The sequence below is a fragment of the Spermophilus citellus genome (genome assembly GCF_964194105.1).
Source record: "Spermophilus citellus genome assembly, chromosome: 8".
Classification (NCBI taxonomy): domain Eukaryota; kingdom Metazoa; phylum Chordata; class Mammalia; order Rodentia; family Sciuridae; genus Spermophilus; species Spermophilus citellus.
Window position 1 is genome coordinate 10,636,617 of NC_138189.1, and position 17,546 is coordinate 10,654,162.

At 43.3% G+C, this 17,546-nt stretch overlaps 1 protein-coding gene and 1 long non-coding RNA gene across 5 annotated transcripts in view; one reads left to right on the forward strand and one right to left on the reverse strand.

The window, feature by feature from the left end:
• Positions 1-1,192: 1,192 nt before the first annotated feature.
• Positions 1,193-17,546, reverse strand: part of LOC308654455 — a 91,181-nt gene continuing 74,827 nt past the window's right edge. For 3 of the 4 annotated variants that reach the window (XR_014023271.1, XR_014023273.1, XR_014023274.1), the window contains 3 exons: positions 16,488-16,610; positions 5,840-6,038; positions 1,193-3,933 (listed from right to left, as the gene is read on the reverse strand). This is a non-coding gene — a long non-coding RNA (uncharacterized lncRNA). Of the gene's footprint in view, positions 3,934-5,839; positions 6,042-16,487; positions 16,611-17,546 lie in introns of all 4 variants that reach the window. The other variant, XR_014023272.1, reaches the window with a different exon arrangement.
• C1QTNF7 (C1q and TNF related 7) overlaps positions 7,935-17,546 on the forward strand; it is a 99,414-nt gene continuing 89,802 nt past the window's right edge. Inside the window, exon 1 of the mRNA XM_081303865.1 lies at positions 7,935-8,386. Coding sequence (XP_081159991.1) covers positions 8,374-8,386 — 13 coding nt within the window. The 5' untranslated portion in view covers positions 7,935-8,373. The remainder of the gene's footprint in view (positions 8,387-17,546) is intronic.

Genomic DNA, 17,546 nt, shown 5'->3' on the forward strand with positions numbered 1-17,546 from the left:
TGGTGGTTCCATTCCTAGTGTTTTGAGGAATCTCCATACTGCTTTCCTGAGTTGTCGCACTAATCTATAATCCCACCAACAATATATGAGTGTACCTTTTCCCCCACATCTTTGCCAACACTTACTGTTATTAGTATTCTTGATAATTGCCGTTCATCAACTGTATAGACCAAAATCCTGAAGCAGAATTAAAGGATTGTGAACTCCCCTGTGGGGAGAGGATTTGCCTCTTCCTGTATGAAAGCAGAAAATGGAAAACTCACCACATTAGAGAACAAGAGTGAAAATGCAGATGAGAGGAAGGTCCAGCCCGAGAAGACAGATCATTTCTTTGTCCACTACAGAAGAGGAAGAGCAGTCAGTCAGAGAAAGCATAAACTTTCTGTGGCCAGTGAATTTCAGTTTTGGATCAAGCAAATTCTAACTCCTCTTTTAGAGGAAAACTACACAAAGGAAAGAAAATCATGAAAAATGGAGGCAGTACCCATGTGTGGTAGTGCATGCCTTCAATCCCAGCAGCTCAGGAGCTGAGGCAGAGAGATCACAAGTTCAAAGCCAGCCTGAGCAGCTGAGTGGGACCATGTCTCAAAATAAAAAATAAAAAGAGCTGGGGGTGTGACTCAGGGGTTAAGCATCCCTAGGTTCACTTCCTTGTACCAAAAAAAGGGGGGGTACCATCTTACTTTCCTGTGGCTGAAGATGAGATGTAAGAGGGAGATAGGAATATCTTCCCTCTCCCCATGAGTTTCTTTACCTTAGAAACCCTCCTTCTGGTCATGCACAATGTTTGTATGATGTGCTTTCCAAAAAGAAAAAAAAGTCTTTTGGAAAACATGGGCTATTCCTTAGCAGAAGACTGGATGTTTCCATGGAACTAATTTCTCATGCCTTCCTGTACCTGTGTCCTAAAGTTTAAGTGTGTCCCCCTAAAGTTCAGATGTTAGAACCTTGGGGCCAGTGTGGTGATGAAGAGGTGGTAATACCTGCAAAAGATGAAGCCCAGTGGGAGACAGCACCCTTAGAACAGATTCATGGAGTTCTCACAGGACCCTCGTCAGTTCTCATGAAAATGGGTTGTCACAAAGAGACCCCAGCCCACATACTTGGCATCCACTCCCCTTTTGTTTCTCCACCATGTTGTGATACAGCCAGGGAGCCCTCATCAGGACATTGCCATGAGAGAAATAAGAAGGTGTCCTGCTCTTTCGACCCTCCAACCACAAGAATCACGTAGCAAATAAACCTGTTTACTTTATAAAGCACTCAGCCTTTTTACTTTGTAAAAATATGAAGTGTTTTGTTACGGTAACAGAGAAAAGAGTAGACACCATGTCTTCTGGTAGACTCTTCCACCCTGACTCTGGACAGGAGCATAGACTTGGTTGGCCAGTCAACAGAAAACTTCGTATAAGCAAAGATTTGAAATACCACTTGAATATTTCTACCTCTTCTCCTGGACTCTTATAACTGCCTAAGGGCATGTCCAGATTATCCTGCGAGAAGATGAGACACATGGAACAGAGCCAGTTGCCCTGACCAATGCCATCATAGATCCACTCACCAGTGGGAAGACTGAGTCAGTCTCCAGAAGACCAGAACTGCCCAGCCCAGCATGCCCAAGGCAGCAGACTGTTCCAGAGCCCACAGATTTGTTAGAAATAAAAAATTGTCACTGTCATAAGACACTAAGTTTGAGGGAATTTTTAAACATAGAAATAGTTAATCGATACACCTTTCCTGGAGATTTCCATATATAGCTAGTATCATTCAAACTTATTTTACCATGTGCCCCTTCCATAGAACATTTCCAAGATATAATTCCACAGAAAATACCCCAGGGAAATACTGAGGTTTAAAAATAATTGTAATAAATAGAAGTGCCCCGGGATGCCAATTTTAAAGATATAATAAAGAAAGGACATTCAAGATTTGATGATGGAATATCTTGGGAAAGAAGAGGAAATAAAACCAATAACATATGTTTAAAATCCTAAGCACTTGAGAGAATTGTGGTATTAATGACAAAACTAGGCAGCTCAGGAAGAGTAGATTTGAGGGAAATTAATTTTTGCTTTAGGGATATTAAACACGAAGGGAATGCACTATTCCAGAAAGTGAGAGCTAAGAGGCATTTAAAAAGGATCATGCCAGGGGAGAGGCTGGATTGTCCTCTTGGTGCTAAATGGGGAATAGCTGACTCATGAGAGGAGGTCCTGCAGGGAGATCCTGGTGAAGGTGGCCACGTACTCAGAGGCCAAGAGAGGAAAAGTGACTTCTCAGGGCTGGTTGCACAGTTGAGATGGTAACTCAGATGGCTGGTCCCGGTCACCTTACCACCCTGCTCATGAGTCATTTCACCACGAACTGGGTATCAGTTCACTGGAGTGCAGCCAACCAAGTTGGTAACCTAATTGAAATCATGCTGCATGAAGAACAGTTGAAATAGTCAGAATCACTGAACTTGAAGAAAGGAAGACAAAGTTTGTAGGGAGGGGAGAGGCTGAGAGTTGCCCTTAGGTATTTGAAAGGCTCTTACATCCGGAAAATAGAGCAGGTGCATTCACTGAAGCCCAGAGAACTATTTTAATGCCTTGTGAAGTCGTGGCTCCCTTTCCCTGGGAACAGTCAAGCAGAAGTGACGTAGCCCTGTGCCAAGGCTGTGCAGATGATCGTGAACAGAGTGAGAATATGAATTAGAACACTCTCAAGTCTTCTTCCAAATGTATGGTCCCAAATCTACAAATAGATCTTCTCTACTCTCTTTTTCTAGTTTTCAGTATCTGCAATGAACTGATCTGCTGCCTTAAGTCATCAAGAAGGTAAAAGGATACCTTTATGTTTGCTCACTATATCAGTCAGTTTTCCATTACTCCAACAAAACACTTGAGATCATCAACTTATCGAGATAAAAAGTTATTTTGGATCCCAGTTTGGGAGGTTTCAGTCCTGGTTGGGGGGGGGGGTGCGATGGCAAGGTGGGGGAATGTGGTAGTGCAAAACCTCTCACCTCGTGGCCAGGAAGCCAAGAAAGGGAAAAGGAAGTGTCTGGGTTCCCACAATTGCCTTTGAAGCCATATCTCCAGAGACCTTAATACTCCACCACCTACTAAAAATGCCACACTGGGGCCCAAGCTTTCAACATGGTGGGTTGGGGGAATTCAAGATCCAAACATTAGCATTCACCATGACCAGTATCCATGAAGGATGAGCCAGAAACTACAAATAGAGAATCAACTTCTGTCTCTTCTGTGTCCTCAATACCCCACAGCGACAAGCACACAGGGGGCATGGTGCATCTTCTGACGTGGAGCAGGGGCAACACCTTCTAAGTGACCTCACCTTGCAGCTGGTTGGTACATCCCACCTTTCTAAGTGGAGATCATTTCTGTGAATCTCCAATCTCCAAACCTACAAAATGCCTTCCAAGATGAAGATGGAGTTTCTCTACTAGGATTGTTTCTCTCTGGGCCTCTGCTTTGATGTCTTCACATGTTTGATAGAATGTAGCAAAGACTCTCTTATAAAATCCAGATGAAGCCACCTGGGTCTCAAGATACAATTTGCTTGGCTGCTGCCTGTGAGCCAAGGAGAAAATATAATATTAACCATAAGAGTACAAAGTTTAATATAGAAAGATGTTCAAGCTTTATAATTACATTCAGATAGGAGCATGCACGCTTTCCAAGAATAACAACCTGCAGCAATGCAGAAGATCTCTCAGAAGTAATCCATAGTCATCTCAAATGTCCATCTGACCATCAACTCTGAGGAAAGTGCTTATTTTGAGTACCTTCTCTTCACTTGGCATGTAGTATGTGTTTTCACCAGCATTTAAAAGCTTGGATTATTGGAACCAGACAGCATAGGATTAGCTTCTTACTAACTGTGATAATAAGCTCATCACTGAAATTCTCTGGGCTTCAGGTGACTTATCTGTAAAACAGGGGTAATGTTAGCATCTGCTCTACAAGACTGTTGAGAGAATAAAATGAGTTAATATGCTTGTTACCACATAAAACCATGCATAGTGTGTAGTAAATACTTGGTGAATGGTTGCAGTTAAATTGTCTCTTTTGCTTTAAAATGCTAGAAAAGAATTAAGCCCTGCCCTTTGGGTTTGTGGAATGAAGAAAGCCACTTTCCAGTGGAAATGTTCCAAATACCTGAGGTAGAAACAAAAATGTCTGAACTGGACCCTCTGTCCCTCTATTCCAAGAGCTCAAAGCCATTGCAAAAGACACGTGGACAGAGTGGAGGGCATTTTTAGAAAACATATCTCTCAAAGAGTATTAATAGGGAATTTACCCTATTTCCACTGAAGAGCAGTCTGTAATAGTCAATGTCAGGACACAGTAAAACAAATGTTTGGGCTAGGGGGTCACAAGAGCTAAATGCAAAGGAGAGAACTTAATGCACACCTTGGAGTTTCCAGCTCCCTTTAGCCCTTGATTTGAAGATGGCTTATGAAACCCGATGGTAATTCCCGAGGTGGTCTTGCATACATTTACATATGTTTAAAAGATCGGGAGTAAATTCTATGTTCCACATCTGTTTCTCTCACTAATCTTTCCAGGGTTTTCAGTTTGCTTAGCCCAGTAGTAAACAATTTATAAACTTTGTGTAAGGATTCACGTTTGGCACACGGCTGTGTTATCTTTGTAAGAGCAAGAGGATGGAGATTGGTAGTAATCAAAAATTAGCTATTGAAGGGTACAGAGCTGCAGTCATACAAGATGAGCAAGCCCTGGAGATCCACTTCACAGCAGAGCACATGCAGATAACTTTATTACCCATTTAAAGAATTGCCCCGAGTATAGATCTTAAGTGTTTTTGTTACAAAATAGTAATGAACAAAGCAGGTGAGAGTAAGGCTTTGGAGGAGATGGAGATGTTTATGACAGAGAATGTGCTACAGGTTTCACATGTTTGTACTTGACCTCTAAACTCATCAAGTTGTATACATTAAATATGCATAGTTTTTTGTTTGTCACTGATACCTTAAAAAGCTGGTTTTTAAAATATTTATCATTTATGGAGTATTTATGATTGTGTCGGGCCCTGTTCTGATTCTAGGTATCTATGTCTATATCTGACTGACCTCATTTACTCATCTAAGAATCTTTTTAGGTGGCTCTATTAGTGAGACCAATTGGCACTTTTACCTCTGACAAAGGTATCCCAAAATCCAGTGGAGAAGCACAATATGAGCTTATATGTGTCCAACAATGTCCGAGGTAGGTAGGCGGCTCCCCAGGCAGCAATCTGCTAAGGGATGCCTCAACTTGGAGGTTCCTTCTACACCTCCTCTGAGTCCTTTTCTTCCTTCCAGGTGGATAGAGGAGAGAGAAAGAACAGGGAGCAGGTACCCCAGATCTAAGCTACTTCAGACCAAATGTACCTCACTACTTCTGCTTGAATGGCATGAGCCAGAAATCAACTTTATCCACCAATCTCCCTGGAAGGAAAGTTGGGAAATGTAGATCTAAGCCAATGCTAAAGTATTTGCACAGTTTGCCCTCTGGCCACCAAGGGTCCATTTCCTTCTCTCCTCCCCGACACAGAGCAAGTCTAAAACAACCCCTAATGCCATTTGATCACAGCATTCATCCCCCAGGCAAGGGCTTCTGGGTTGCAAAGGTCTCTGCATAGTCCAAATGTGACCAGCTCTTGGTCCACTGACCTATGAACTAAAACAGAAATGATCTATGAACAAATCAGGCAAGCCACCTACCTCTCTCTCCCCCTCCCCCCTTCCTCCCTTCCTCTCTCCAATGGGTGTAACAAGATAATCACAATAAGTATTCCCATTCAGAATGGCAAATACATGGCAACCACTGACCCCTGTTTGTCCAGGCAGAGTGAAGGCCTGCTCCTGTGGGTGGAGAAGGTCCTAGCCCTGGGCTTGCTCTCGAGGGAAACTCTCTTGAAGGTTGTTCTCTGCAGCTGCCAGTTCCCCTGGAAGTCCCATGCCCTGCTCCTCTTGGCCACCATGGATGGGCATGTCAGGGAGCATCCTCCATATTCCCACAATACACCTCCTGCTGGTGGAAAAAGCTGTTTTGGGTCTTGAAAGACATTTTGAGTACAGGCTTACAGGAATTGTGAGCAATACAGTTTTATCAATGTAGATGTTCAGCCCTTCAAGGAATTGGTAGGTTCCTATAAGTCATCAAATGCCCTCTCTCCCTATTTTCATTCCTGTTTAAAATGTAACCATTTCTTTCCTGGGCTTGTCTCACCCTGGAAACACCTTGACAAATGCAGTCACCATAGGCAACACACACAGCTCATGTTTTCCCCAGCCCCTGCCATGGAGCTACTGAGTTACTCAGCACATATCTTCTTTTGAGCTGTCATGACTGTCAAAGCCACCCAGTGTTATGCCTCTGTGAAATGTGGAACTCCACCTTTCCAGCCTCTGGATCAGCTCCCTGGCCACTCATCTATGACTATTGGGCCAAGGCCACTGAGTGAAGGTTTTGTTAGAGCAGCATTCATACCCATTATCAATATTGGTATTAGTCAGGAAAAGGCATGTTAGCTACTGTGACAAACATTCCTCAATCTCAGTGATTCATAAAATAGGTCTCGTTAAGTACTTAATACATAGAAAGGTGCCTAATTAAAATTTGCTGAATAAATGTTTTATGATATATAAGCAAATAGGTTGTTTTGATATATTTAATCTGTTACTGTTAACAAAATCAAGCTTCAAAGAATAAATTCACACATACAAAGCCATATACTGTAGATCCAGGATCTAGATCCAAACCCATGACAGGTGCTTGGGCCTACAATTCTCTCCTCAGTAGCAGTCAGAGCAAAAGTAGATTCTATCTTATTCTCTGTATTTACAACAAAGAAATCCTAAAGCCTGACCATCTCCCTGTAGTTTTACATCCTTTCTCTCCTTGAATGATTTCAGTCAGAGATATTATATTGCCCACTATACATTGCACAGTAGTTACTTTAGGTGACTCAAAAAAATATAGTGGGAAAGAATCTATAGTTTTTGAAATAATGAGGGTTTGGCCTGAAAATTGTTTGTGTAACTTTGTACAGTGAGTATATTTAATGATTTGCGCCCATGTCAATATTTCTAATCTCTACTGAATAGTCTGTTTATTTAGCCAATGTTTCTATTCACTTAAGGGATTTTATTACTAGCTATTTATTAAGTCTGGCACAGGCATACATTGTCCTATGATTACTTCTGTGCAAGTTTTGACATATTAACCACCTCTATTGAATCTACACATATGCAAGCCAAAAGTGTCAAAAACTGTTGACTGGTCTGAACATAGGCAATACTTCATTCATTCAATATTTATTGAGCACCTATTGTGTAGCAGATACTGAGCAAGATATGTTTGGGGATATACTATTTTTTTTAATTAACTTTGTTTATTGACCACACTTCACATTGTTTATAATCTGAATTCACAAAGCTTGTGGCGTGTGGGAGTAAGGCAGTCAAAGAAAGGATGGAAATAGTAACATTTGTAATACATTTACAGACTGAAATGTCAGAAGATTTATTCTGATTAGAGACTGAAATGTCAGAAGTTTTATTCGACTGCACAGAGACAAAACTTGCAAAATAAGCATCCTTCCTAGAATTATGATTCACATATGGAATGAAACTTAACCATAACATCATCTCAAGTACTTTCCTGTTTTATAAAATTATCAGGTACAATTATTTGACATTTTCAAACAGATAAATCAGGGACACGATGCACAGAAATAACTCAGCACAAAGAAGATATAAACACAGTTTCACTGGTATCTCAGTCTGTGAGTTGAAGCAGGAACTTTCTTAAGTGCTTTATTTTTTTTCTTCTTCCAGCAAAATGATGCCATTGGGTCCTTGGGTAACACTTTAAAAGGCAAAAGCAATGTGGAGCATTGGGGCGCATAGAGCCACTCATGGGAGAAAGAGTGAGCAGTGTTTAGATACCCGAGACCCCGGCTTTTGATTTGCCTCTGCCTGGGGTCTGCACATGCTGCTTGCTCCTGCTCCTTCCTAAGGAGTGTATAGATTGAGCTCTTTGAAATGTGAGTATTATGGGAAGGATCGCAGTTGCTTTAAATTATAGGAGTTGGCAAGTGCCTGGGAGAAGGAGTGGGAGGCTGTTTAAACTGAGGAAGACAGTTGGAAACGCTGTACACCAGCATGAGCGCCACGCTTCAAACGCCTTCCCCTGCTCAGAAGAGCACTTTATTTTTCACCAAGTCGTTTTGGGGGTTGTTTTGGAGCAGCTCCGAGTAATCAGCATATTTCTGCTTTGCATTTTTTTTAATGGTTTCTAAATTCATGGGACTACCAACGCAAGAAAGCCTCATGTTTGGGGGAAAAGTTTGATACCAGCAATGCCCAGAAGAGGTAAGCTACCATTTGCATTATAGCTTTTCTCTCTCTCTTTCTCTCTCTCTTTTTTTTTATTTTATTTTCCCTCCTCTTTGGGTTTGGTCGAAATATTTACTGGAAGGACTTGAAATAGCTACTTGTAAAGAAGTGAGGGAACTTGAAGAAAGAATGTCAACAAATGATAAATCAGAGTTCGGAAAACCTCAGCAGCGAAGCTTTCTCCTACTTTCTATTCTGCTTGATGTGTGAATCTCTGTGAAATATCTTTGACTATTTGGAAATGCCACTTCTTTTAGAAAATGCTGGGAGAGGGTCTCCAAAGTCTCCCATCTATGATAGACCTAGTGTTGGTCAGTGCAGCGATGGGCTGATTTAGGTGGAGGTCAGAGCATCTATGTTTTCTTATCCCATATGTACAGCTCAACTTCCGGAGCTGATTCCTATAAGTCAGAAAACTTTCCCATGGATTTTAATATGATTCCTAAACTTCTCTTAACTGTGGTTGTAATGACTTATTATAAATTTGTTTTGTAGCCTATGTCTTTTGAAGTTAAATAAATCATTTGAATTTTCCTTGTAATGACACGGGAAGATGTTACCCATGTTATACATCCTTGGAGGAAAAAAACGAACAAAGAAAAACATATTTAGATTCAATAATCGTTAATTGAAGTCACAGTGGGCCTGACAATGTTGTTATCTCTGTAGGGTGGCTTTGCCTTGCCAATTGTGCCATGTAAACAGGTAGGGAGCAGACAGCCTCAGACATTTCCTTGTCTTTCTATGCATCCGTCACAGAAGCAGCATCTGGTGATTTGAGGTGCAGCGGCATTAATTATGGAGTGTGCCGTTTCTACTTGCCCGAGAAACTCTGTTATCAGGGTTCCCATCTTCCCAAGGCAGAACTCCAGGTGTAAAAACCAGATATCCACTGAGATCTACAAATTCTTCTGCAGGCTGAGATTTTTAACAGAGCCCCTCATTGATTCCGCACACACACACATGTGCTCACAGGCAGAGGTTAAAAAGCCCTGTGGGTCTGACTGAGCTCCAGTGGTTTGGGAGGTCGCCTCAATCCGCAAAACCCAACTGGTGTAGAAACCTTCCCGGTCAAGGTCCCCAACTGCGGGGGACTGTGGGGGCTGCCCAGGGCCACTGCTCCTGGGCTGTGAAAGGCTCTACCTTCCTGCTGTGCCCGTGGCTGTTGTGTTTCTGGAATATGTTTTCCTTCTGTGTCAAGTTCTGGTTACATAAGGTGGATTATGGTGGCTTCCCTGCCTTGCGGTCTCAGAGATGAAGGTCAGAGGAAGGACATTCTGTAAAAAAGAAGGCAGTCCCACCAGCTTGTTGCGGGTGGTCAGGGGACACCCTCCATTAAGCTTCTCTCTATCCGTGGTTTTAGTGAATGAAGTAAGGGACCCGCTGCTGCGATCGGTCGCCCTGCTCCTCTGAATTTCCTCCCACCCTTCCTATCCCTACCGACCCACAGAGAGGGATCCGGGTTGCACAGACAAGATTATTACCCTCGCCTCCTTCCCTGTCCCTTTAGCCCATCCCCAGGCCAGTCGGGGAACCCCCACCCTCTCTGGAAGGGGGTCTTCAGGGCCCCACCCATGACCTCATCGCAGGCAGCCGGAGAGCCGGGATGGCCAGCGGTTGCATGGCGCCTGAGCGCACCCTGGGGACGGGTGTGGCCGAGAAACGCACCGTGTGGCATGACGTGGCTTCCCATCACGGGCTCCGGTGGAGGCTGGCGGCATCTCTGGAAGACAAACCCGCCAGGCCCCACCCCTGAGCCCGGAAAGGCCCCAAAGAGGACAAAAACAAAAGGCGATTAGGGTTACTAAGGAAGCCCCAAGCCAGCTGACTCATCGGAGTCACGGGGGCTGTGATGAAACCTGGACAGCGCCCTGGAAAGGACAAGTCAGGGTTCTCCCCCAAAGGGTGCTAGTGACAGAGGCCCAAGTGACCTAATGCACCCTCTGGCCTCAGAGAGGCAGGAAGAGGGAGCAGCGCCTACCAGGGGCACGGGGTGTTGTTAACTACTGAACTGCCAGCCGTGGCCAGGCCTCTGACCTGCTTTGGATATGCCCCGGCTTAGCCTCGGCTGTGGGCTGCAGAGATCCACACTGGGGGACAGGAGAGAGACATGCACTTACTTCAGCAATCCTACCCGGGTGTCCACTCTGGAGGAGAGACCTTAGCAAGATTCTTTGAACATGAGTCTCAGCCCAGACAAGTTAGACCTCTACAGCAGTGCACAAAGCACTGGAGGACACCAACAAGTGCTGGGCATGTCAGCCTGCTGACATCAGGGAGCTTCTCATGAGCTAGATCTTGGGGTTGAGCGCCTCCTCATAGAGAGCCATGAGGAGCCAGGGCATCCAGGAAGAGGCTGGTATGCAAAGGCTCAGAGGTGTGAAAATCATGGCCGCTCCAAAAGCCAAATTGCATGGGGTGGCATGTTTCCCAAAGTGAGTGCCAGGGCCCACACTTTCATGGGTTATTATAAGTATTTTCTGGTTAGGCCAATATGGGAATGTAGAAAACTGCACCCAGTGGACCAGAGCCCTGGTTCTGGGTTCAAAATGCCTGAATTCAAATCCAGTGCCCCCGTCTTAACTGCCATGCAAACTCAGACATTCTAGCTTCAATTTCTCCATCTACTAGTGAACATTTCCATCTTCTAGTGGCATTTTAAGGATTAACTTAGAGAATCCCTGTAAGAGCCTATTATCAAGTACCTGGCATATGAGAGCTTAATGGATGTTAGCTGGTTTGGGGATTTAGTGCTTGTTTCTTTGTTGCAGGATCTCTCACACATTCTAGTTGGCTAATGGGCCCAATGACTCTCCATGAGTGGGTCATTAGAATCTAATATTTTCCAATTCATTTCACCAGGAATTTTATTTTTTTTCCAAGTAGCATCCCACAGACCATGATGTGTGCTGGAAAATGGTGAGATCAAATGGGCCCAGTGCATTGAGGCAAAATGTCCTTAAAGAGCACAAAGTTTCCCAAGATCTTATCTGAAATGCACCAATCTTTACCAGCCACTTCACAAATTATCTTTCATATTTCTAAGCTCCAGAGCCTCCTAGAAAATCAACTGTCTTAAAACCATTTTCAACTTTTAGAAGGAAGAGGTGACAGCAAAGTAAATTTTAGTCTGTGATTTCACACTTGAAAAGTCAGCCTTTGTCTCTGGTTTGAGGACCTACTGTCCTCAATGCAAAAGAGAGATGCTAGAAAGAGACGTGGTCCTGCTTTCAAGCAGCTGTTGACTGAATGGGGAAAATCAAGCCACCTTCCAATAGCCAAAATGTGACTTTAGATATCACAAGACACGGTGTACACGATGTGAATGGAAATTGAAAGAAGAGACTCCAATTATCGGAATAATCAGTCACATTCTTTGACATCTATCATGTGCAAGGAACTGGGCTGAGTCCTTTACCATGTGATCCATCCATTGAAACCTTACAACCAGACCAGAGGTTGGGAGTGGATTAGTTCATTTCACAGTTGAGAAAACCTGAGCCCCAGAGACATTGAGTAACCTGCCTGTAGTCTGTCCAAACTAAAGGGGAAGCAAGTTCTCAAGCTTAGGTTCCTCTGATGCTCTGCGTCTACCACCAAGGGAAGACTCCTCCAAGGAGGGAACGTGCCAACTGGCTTTGAAGATGAGAAAGGGTTGGTGGAAGGTGCGGAGAGAGAGGCATAAGCACCAGAGAGAAGAGCCCAGGGAGACAGGAGAGAGCCCTGGCAGGACAAAGCATGAGTTCAGAGAGTGGGGAAGGGCGAGCTGGAGAGACTCGGTTGGAATGATGAAAGCTTGAATGCCAAACCACAGGGTCTGGACTTCTTTCATGGAATTATCATTAAAGGTTTGTAAACAAGAAAGTAACATGATGAGAAGGGATGATTAATCTGTTCGCAGCAAGGACAGAGGCTGAACTTCAGTGGGGAGCTAGATTGGTGCCGGCAAGAGACAGCAGCAGCTGCGGCTCTCAGGGCAGTGAAGGGAGGAGGGGCACAGTTGGCCCAGTCTCCAAGGCCTTCGCCACCACTAGGGTCTTTCCAAACAACAACCCTGAGGCCTCCCGGAGTCCACCATCCACAGGGGGCTCAGTTTCGATCCTGTCAATTGGGAGAGGGTGGAGAATGTAGAGTGCCGAAGGGACTAGTTGACCTTTGAGGGCTCTCCCAGCTTTCAAGCCATAAAGATAACATCCTAAATATTTTTATGGAAATCATTAGCTGCACAGTTCCCTATTCCATCACCAGGTTCCAGACTTCTCCTTCATATCAAGCAGGCATGTTTCCAAAACAACTTTAGGGTCTACAAAAGTTTTATGAGTTTACAGCTATAGCAATTACATAATAATGGTATTGGCACGAAAGGACTGGGGGAGGGTGCATTTTAATATACCCCCTCAGGGAATACTTTTGTCCATCTTCCTGGCCTCTGCCTCTTGCAAAACTCAACTGTCTATCTCAGTGATTAAGAACTCTCCCTGCAGCGTGTACCATATCAGAATTTCACAGTGTCTCGAATGAAAATTATTCTACCTAGGTGTCTTATGACCTCCTGCAGCTTGCAAATGGGTGATAAGCTTTCAGGAAACAGGGAAGAGTTCCTCTTAATTCTGCAATGCCTTATACCTGTAGCAGGTCTGAACCTTAACTGACAAACAGGTTTGCAAGAGACATCACATTTCCTTATTTTTCTTAATTCAACTTAATTCTGATTCCAAGAATTTGTGACAGTAAGAAGAACTTTAGTTTCAGAAATTATTGGTGCTCCTAACTACACAATCTCCAACATTTGGTTCAGGCACAGATTCTGGGACATCCTCTGCCACATCAATTCTACCTAGTCTTTTTGTCCTTTTTGTAAGGAAAGAATCTAATGAAGGAAATAGAGAGGGGAGATAGCTCAACAGGAGCAGGTTTTGGGGACAAACCTGCAGAGGGGGGCCCAGTTGAGACTGAGCCCCATCTTCTGTTTACAGCCTGGGGTAGATAGAGGGGCATTAAGGAGTGGGGGAATTTTTGCGGGTAGGCCATTGCTAGGGGAGGGTCCTTGTGGTCGTCACCTCCATTCTTTGAGGTGGCCACTGTTCCATGTTAAACCAGGTGTTTGAGAATTCCAGTTCCAGGTAACAATTTCCTTCTTTTGCATGGTGATGGAGTATGGTCTGGGGTTTAGGTCAGACTGAGTCATAATGACCCCAAGGTGACTCTTGTTCTAAGTTGGAAGATAGGTTCGAAAATGGCGCTGCCTGTGTCAAGTTCTTGCTGATACCTTTGATGTCTGTGGATTCTACTTTCAAACCCTCACGGGGGACTGGGAATCACTGCAAAGGTTGGGATCCCGGTGTCTGGACAGTCCGGGCAGCCCTGCAATCTGCGGTCTGGTCAGCCACACAGGGCCAGCGTGTCCACTTCTCATAGATGTCCCTTTCCCCCTGTCTTCCTAAGTTTGGAAAAATCTCCCATCAAAAGTCTCTCACTTTCCCTCTCCACCATATACTTTGAGGCGGGGACTCTTGGTGGAGGGGGCGGGGGAAAGGAAGTTGTTTTCAAGAAACTTTTGCCTTTTGCTTCTTGTTCTGCAAAACCCTTGAAATAAGGAAATGCAAAGAGCCAGGCAATGCTTTTGAAATAAAAGGCAGAAATGGAGAAAGACACACTAACTAACACTGTGGTATGTGTATGTGATTCTGTCACATATTTACTCAATTATCATCAATAAAATATGTACCCCTCTAGATAATATCATGACTTCCTCGAACTCACTGTTTGCTTCCAGAAAAGGAATTTATTATGATCATATCCATAGTGTCTTTTTATTGAGTGCCTACTCTATGCCAGTACTGCATATATATTGTTTCCATGTCCCCATTTCTTAGTCTAGGAGGGCGAATAGTTTATCTATAGACCTTTGGAGAATAAGAGTTGGAGCTAGTATTTTAAACTGATTTTGTACCAGTCTCCAAAACCTACACCCCTTTCACACTATCACACCAAATCCCAGAAAGGACTCCTGATTTTCTATTTAGTGATTTGGAGCTCTGCTTTTGACTAATCCGTCAGTAACCATTTCCAACTAAAATTTATTTTAAATGGAGTTTTTTTTTTTTTCACCATAAACAGTGTAATTCTGCTGGATACAACGATAAGTCTAAAGAATGTTTTACATGCAACTCATGGTCAGGTGTCAGGGTAGGAAATTCGATCCAATTTGAGAAGACAGCAAGGTTGAACACTTTGTCTAAGGCCACAGTTAGAAGAAAGCTCAAACTCCAGCATATATTTGTCTTTCTTCTGCCTCAAGGTCAAGGGGAGGAAGTCAGTCTTAACTAATGAAAGGCTATTTATAAAACAGTGTTAAATATGTGCAGTTTCAGGGCCTTTGTGTGCTACGAATAACATAGGAACAGCACTAATCTAGGTGCCTTAAAACTCATCCTAACAGATGTATTCTGAGAGATTTGAGAGCTGTTGTTAAAACACTGTGTCCTTGCTCATGGCTGACACCCACCAACAGAAGATTTTCTTAGATTGATAAGCGATCTTTTTTCAGCTTCCTTTTTGAAGCATTAATTTATTTAGAAAAGACCTTTATGAAGTGATTTTTATCTCATTCACTTGAAATCGAATTTAACACCACTGGAATCTTAAAGGATTCTTGGAATGTATCTGCCTTGCCAACCCACTTTATCACAGGTATCTCTATCAGCTGCCAGGATCATTCATAATTCCTCTTTCCCTTCACAGTAAAAATCATGCTCCTCGGTGTGGCCCAAGGGCATGCTTTGGTTTGAATGCCACCCCAAGAAGCATGTGTTAAAAACAATGCTTAGTGCAACAATGGGTTGGGAGGTGGGGCCTAATGGGAGGTGTTTAGGCTATGAGGGGTCCAGCCTCAGGAATGGGTTGATGCCTCGCTAGACATAGGCCCCTTGATCTAGGGCTCCTATCCTCCAGAAATGAAATAAATCTGTTCTTTGTAAATTACCTAGTTGTAGGTATTCTGTTACAGAGCATGAAACAGATAAAGACAGGAGTCTTTAAAATCAATCTCTCTCTCTCTCTCTCTCTCTCTCTCTCTCTCTCTCTTTCTCTCTCTCTCTCTCTCTCTCTCTCTGTTGTGGGGTTGAACCCAGAGCCTCATGCATACTAGGTGATTACTCCACCAGAGAACTACATCCCTGGCCCTCGGAAAACCTATCTATTGACTGCCCTTCTTGTCCACTCAAGGACACTCCTGCCACTCTCCTCCAGAAATCCATTTTCTACCTACAGTGAGCTCCTTGGTTTCTGGGGCAGCCCTCTTGTCTACCTGATATCACTCCAAATAATCTGAGTCCACATCTTACCTTTGTATAAACTATGTTAAAACTATGAAACCTCTGGTCCTCAATCATTTTATTACCTACAAAAAGATTATAATTTTATAGGATTCCAATATAATCTAGAAACGTAAAAGACAAACTCTCCCTTCTTAAAGTTGATTTACATGCCAGCTCTTACGTACAACAAAAAAATGTGTTGATCATCCTCTGTCCTTGAGCCTGAGATGGAACGGTATCTAAACAGACTTTTAGAATTCATCCAAGCTGCAGACCTCCCTAGACTCGTGCTAGCAGTAGCAAAACACTCGTCCTTAATAGAGCTATCCCTTCCATTAAAACACCACTGGTGGGCTGGGGATGTGGCTCAAGCGGTAGCGCGCTCGCCTGGCATGCGTGCGGCCCGGGTTCGATCCTCAGCACCACATACCAACAAAGATGTTGTGTCCGCCGAGAATTAAAAAAATAAATATTAAAAATTCTCTCTCTCTCTCTCTCTCTCTCTCTCTCTCTCTCTCTCTCTCTCTCTCCTCTCTCTCTCTTTAAAAAAAAATAAATAAAATAAAACACCACTGGTCACCAGCATGTTCTTTGTCATGCCCGAATCTGTTTTTTTTTTTTTAAACATCTCACGATTGGTCTTTGTTTGGCTTTTAGATGTAACAAGGAAAAGTCCTCTTTCCTCTGGCATTTTACATACTTACCCACTCTTTCCCAGAACACACAAGGGAGAACTTTCCCAGACACCTGGGACTCACCTAAGATTTGTGTGGCCCTCTTAAAACAGACATCGGGACTTGACCAGCAGATTCCAAATGACTTTCACAATTCCAGCCAACTTCATCTTGATGACCTGGGATGGCACGTGGCTCCCTGAGGCCCTGTATTGAGAAAGAATCAGAACCCCATCTGGAGTCAGCAAGAAACCAATTAGTGATGTCAAACAGAAAAATCAGATATTTTCCAGAGCTGTTCTAACTACTATTCTGGATATTATCTGACCTCCCAGAGTATAAAGAAACTATTACTCAAATTCTTTGTTTTCCTTAATGCTAGTTTTGTATCAGTTATTTGCTAATAAGCCCATCTCATGAAAAGGTTGAATAAGACATTCAGATTATTTCTTAAACTTAGTTATGGCACAGCTTGTTTTCACCCTTGTTATGGTGCCACTTTTCTTCTTACTGAACTAAAAAATAATGAAGAATCTGGAATCATGATCTCTTTCAGTTCCTCAGGGCTGTGTGTTGATGGGCAAGTCGTGTGAATACTCAGTCTTTGTAGATCATTGAAAATGGGAATAGTATTTACCTATTCCACTGGACTTGCTGGGAGTATGAAGTGAGATACTATGTAAGAAAAAGCATAAGGCTATAAGGTGAAATTTAAATGCTGGTTATCGTTAGGAGCCTGATTTCTTCTAACTGGCCAACTTGATTTCTCTTTGGCCTCTTTGTTATGGTGGCGTCCTTCTCTCTGGACAAACTGGCACCTAGTTGGACATTAACAACAAAAGCACAAGCAACAGGGATGCAAACATGCGAGGGACTTGGTGAATGGACTTGCATGTGAGTGCACCCATGCCAAGGAAGAGGATTTCAGCCAAGATGGAAATGTCTCCAGGATGTGGTCAAAGCAGTGATAATCAAAACCCAGGCAGCTCTGCCAGGCTTTCTTTGATGACAGTCATGTCCCCTGAATTGTGGTTTCGATTTCCACAGTTTCACTGCAGTCCAGCCACATTCTTTGATGGATCATGTTCCAAAATTTTTAAATAGAAAATTCCAGAAATAAATAATTCACAAGTTTTAAATTAT